Raw genomic sequence first — 3,418 nt, 5'->3', positions numbered from 1 at the left:
TTTTTTTATTCTTATGTTAATCCCCATACATTACATCATTAGTTTTAGATGTAGTGTTCCATGATTCATTGTTTGTGCATAACACCCAGTGCTCCATGCAGAATGTGCCCTCCTCAATACCCACCACCAGGCTAACCCATCCTCCCACCCCCTCCCCTCTAGAACCCTCAGTTTGTTTTTCAGAGTCCATCGTCTCTCATGGTTCGTCTACCCCTCTGATTTCCCCCCCTTCATTCTTCCCCTCCCGCTACCTTCTTCTTCTGCTGCTGATGGCCCCTTTATACCCCCTGGCCAATGCCCATCTCTTGTGTGACCCAGACCTATGAGCAGGAGGTTCCACCTATACAAGCAGGGATTATAAGCTTGGGGCCTACAGATGATCATTTGGGAAGGGGATGTAGCCAGAAGCTGAAGGCTTCCTTCTAGCTCTCAATACTGCGCTTCATCTGGACTTCCTTGGTTCCCATTCTTGTTTCCTGTTTCCTATTCCATCTGTCTATCGGTCCAGCCATCCATGCATCCATCCATGCATCCGTTCATCCATTTATTCAGAGTATACTCAGTGGAGTCATTCAGTTCTTGGTGATTGATGGGCACAGCTGTTTCCTCTCAGGACTGACACGTCTAAGGATCCAGAACCTGTCTGGGGCCACCCAAAATCTTCTCCCCCCACATTCTCCCCTGTTGGCTGAGCACACACAGGCTGGGCATGGCCTCTTGAGTCCCAGAATCACATACCAGGCATCTCCTCAGGTCTCCCCCCTTGTATCTGCCAACAGCCCATACCTCCCTGGTTCCTGCTCCTCCCCCCTCCAGCCTCAGGGTGACGTCTGGGCTTCCAGGGGACCTGAACCCCAAGGCCCCTCCAGCCTAGGCTCTTCAGATGAAGAAAATACTGATGGTGTCTTTCAGGCTCTTTGTCTCTGAGTGGCCCCAGCACTGTGATGGGCATTGTGGGGGGATCCCTGAGAGTGCAGTGTCGGTACGAGGAGAAATACAAGACATTTACCAAATACTGGTGCCGACAACCATGCTTGCCACTTTGGAACCAGATTGTGGCCGCCAGAGGGTCTGAGGAAAAGATGAGGAGTGGCCGCGTGTCCATCGTGGACCATTCTGGAGACCTCACCTTCACAGTGACCTTGGAGAACCTCACTGCAGATGATGCAGGAAAATACAGGTGTGGGATTGCAACAATGCTGCATGAAGAAGGACTCCATGGTTTCCTGCCTGACCTTTTTTTCCAGGTTCAAGTGTTTGTTTCCCCTAGGTAAGACCCTGCTTTTCTTTGCTGCCACGGAAGAAGAGATGTGAGCTAATCCCTGCAGAGCGTCTGAGCAAATCTCAACTCAGGAGAAAAGAGCCAGGCCTGGTATTTGGGCCTCAGAGACTCGGGACCAAGTGGGCTATGTGGGTGTGAGTGTGTGGGAAGGGTGGGTGGGTGGGAGTGTGCATGAGTGTGAAAGAGCATGTGTGTGCCTGCGTGTGTGAGAGCCCATGAGAGTGAGGGAAGGTGGGAGTGTGACATCCAAGGCCCCTGCCACTAGCCCAGGGCCTGACAAGAGCTATGGGACTCAAGGACTCTGAGGCTGGTGTCCACATGGAGAGCTCGGGGCTGTGCATCTCTATCAGGACCAGGGAGTTTGTGCCACCCTCCTGTGCTCACAGGGTTGTGTGTCCCTGTTGTCAAACTTCCTGAATTGACTTCTGCAGTCTTCTGGCAGGATGGACAAGGCAGGGGGGCTGCACTGCCTGGGGGTGGGACCTGAGGTCTCGCTCCTGTGCCAACATTCCAACATTCCTGTTTCCAGTGAGATGAGGGATGCTGAAGTGCTTAATGGGGATGGTGATGCTTCTCTGGTCCTGGATTATGATATGTCCATCTGCAGAGCAGATAGGGATGCTGTTGAATGGGGATTTGCCACACTCTGGCCAGGCCTGGGTCTGGTTAGGGACAGGTGACAGCCCCAGAAGCTCAGTCCCTGAATGCCCTCTGCTTTGTGAACTCTCAGAGAGTTTCTGGGAGCCAGATCCTCCTGCGTCCCCTCGTCTCCTTTTCCCATTCCTCACCACCACATCGTCATGTGTCTGCTGCGTCTGGATGCTCAAGGTTGAGGCTTGAGCTGAAGGACAGGAGCCTGGGGTCCTCAGCACGGGACCATCTGGCCCTGGTACCAATCAGCTTTGATGCTGATATTGACTTTTGAGGCCACGGGACCTGAGCACAAAGGCAGGTGGGAGAGAGGCAGAGCCTGGGCCTCATGTCCAGGAGGAAACACCTGACAGTCTCCGTGTCCCTCCTACAGGTCCCTGTTTGGCAGTGTCCACTTCCTACTCCTCATTCTCCTGAAGGTGCCCCTGTTTCTGATTATGCTCAGTGCTGTCCTCTGGGTTAACAGGCCTCAGTGGGCAATTTGTGGGGCACAGAGTCGGCCTGATGAAGACAACTTGCGGCCCTCCTTGAGCATCGATATCCTGTCCAGAGACACCGCCACTCAGACTAGAGGAGGAAGAACTTCTGACCCCAAACCTACCTCTTCCCAAAAACTGGTAAAAATAAATAAATAAATAAATACATGCTTGAATAAATGCAATGAAATATATCACACACACACAAGTAGATGTGCGAAGTGATTTGCTGGGGAGAACGGGAAAGCACTCCATAGGACTCCTAACTTGCTAGCAGAGAGCGCCAGGTACAGCCCGGTTGGCCAGGGGAGCCCAAGGTGAGGGAGGGCCTCCTTTTTGGTGACCTTGCCTTCCTGAGAACCCCCAGGGCAGCCTCTCAATACAACATTCGTTCCTTTTTCTATCCACTCACCAAATATTCGCCAAGAACCTATGTAGCACCAGCCTACGTAGACCTTGACCTGTGAGAAATCACCAAAAACAGTCCCAACCTGAACTGAGCTCTTGGGAGTATGGATGGCAAAAGAAGGGGCGGGGCTTAGGATAAAGCAGCTGTTTGTGGAAACCAGGTCCTGCCCAGGCAAACCCTCTCTCTCCTCTCAGTATCGGCCTACTTAATGCCCAAAGTCAGCTGCTGAGCTAAGGTGTTGGGAGTGAGTATATCCAGATATCCAAGTCTGGCCCAAATGTGGTTATTAGGTCCACAGGGTCTTGGATCAGAGAGACCAGGGGGCAGAAAGGAGGGACCTGGGGCCTCCTCTTGAGGAGGCAGCTCAGTGTCTGTCACTGTGTCCCCCACAGGTCTCTGCTTAGCAAGGTCCACTTCCTGCTCCTGGTCATCCTGGAGGTGTCCCTGCTCCTGACCATGCTCAGTGCTGGCTTCGGGGTGTCCTCCCTCCTTGTGAGGACCCCGACCAAGAGAAGCTCCAGCCCTTCATGCCTTTGGATACGCTACCCAGACACACAGCCCTTCAGATGAGAGAAGATAAGATACACCACATCTGATTTA

At 52.9% G+C, this 3,418-nt stretch overlaps 1 protein-coding gene across 1 annotated transcript; it reads left to right on the top strand.

Annotated features, from left to right (window-relative positions):
- Positions 1 to 899: 899 nt before the first annotated feature.
- On the top strand, positions 900 to 2,577 carry LOC102747332 (protein CD300H-like; the record flags this gene model as incomplete). Its single annotated transcript, XM_081811340.1, has 2 exons — positions 900 to 1,270; positions 2,307 to 2,577. Coding segments are annotated over 2 exons (633 nt in total), but the record flags the coding sequence as incomplete, so codon positions are not given.
- Positions 2,578 to 3,418: the final 841 nt, after the last annotated feature.

Source organism: Leptonychotes weddellii, unplaced genomic scaffold (assembly GCF_054177405.1).
Source record: "Leptonychotes weddellii isolate Sample4059 unplaced genomic scaffold, ASM5417740v2 HiC_scaffold_7141, whole genome shotgun sequence".
Classification (NCBI taxonomy): Eukaryota; Metazoa; Chordata; class Mammalia; order Carnivora; family Phocidae; genus Leptonychotes; species Leptonychotes weddellii.
This window is presented reverse-complemented; position numbering and strand designations above follow the sequence as displayed.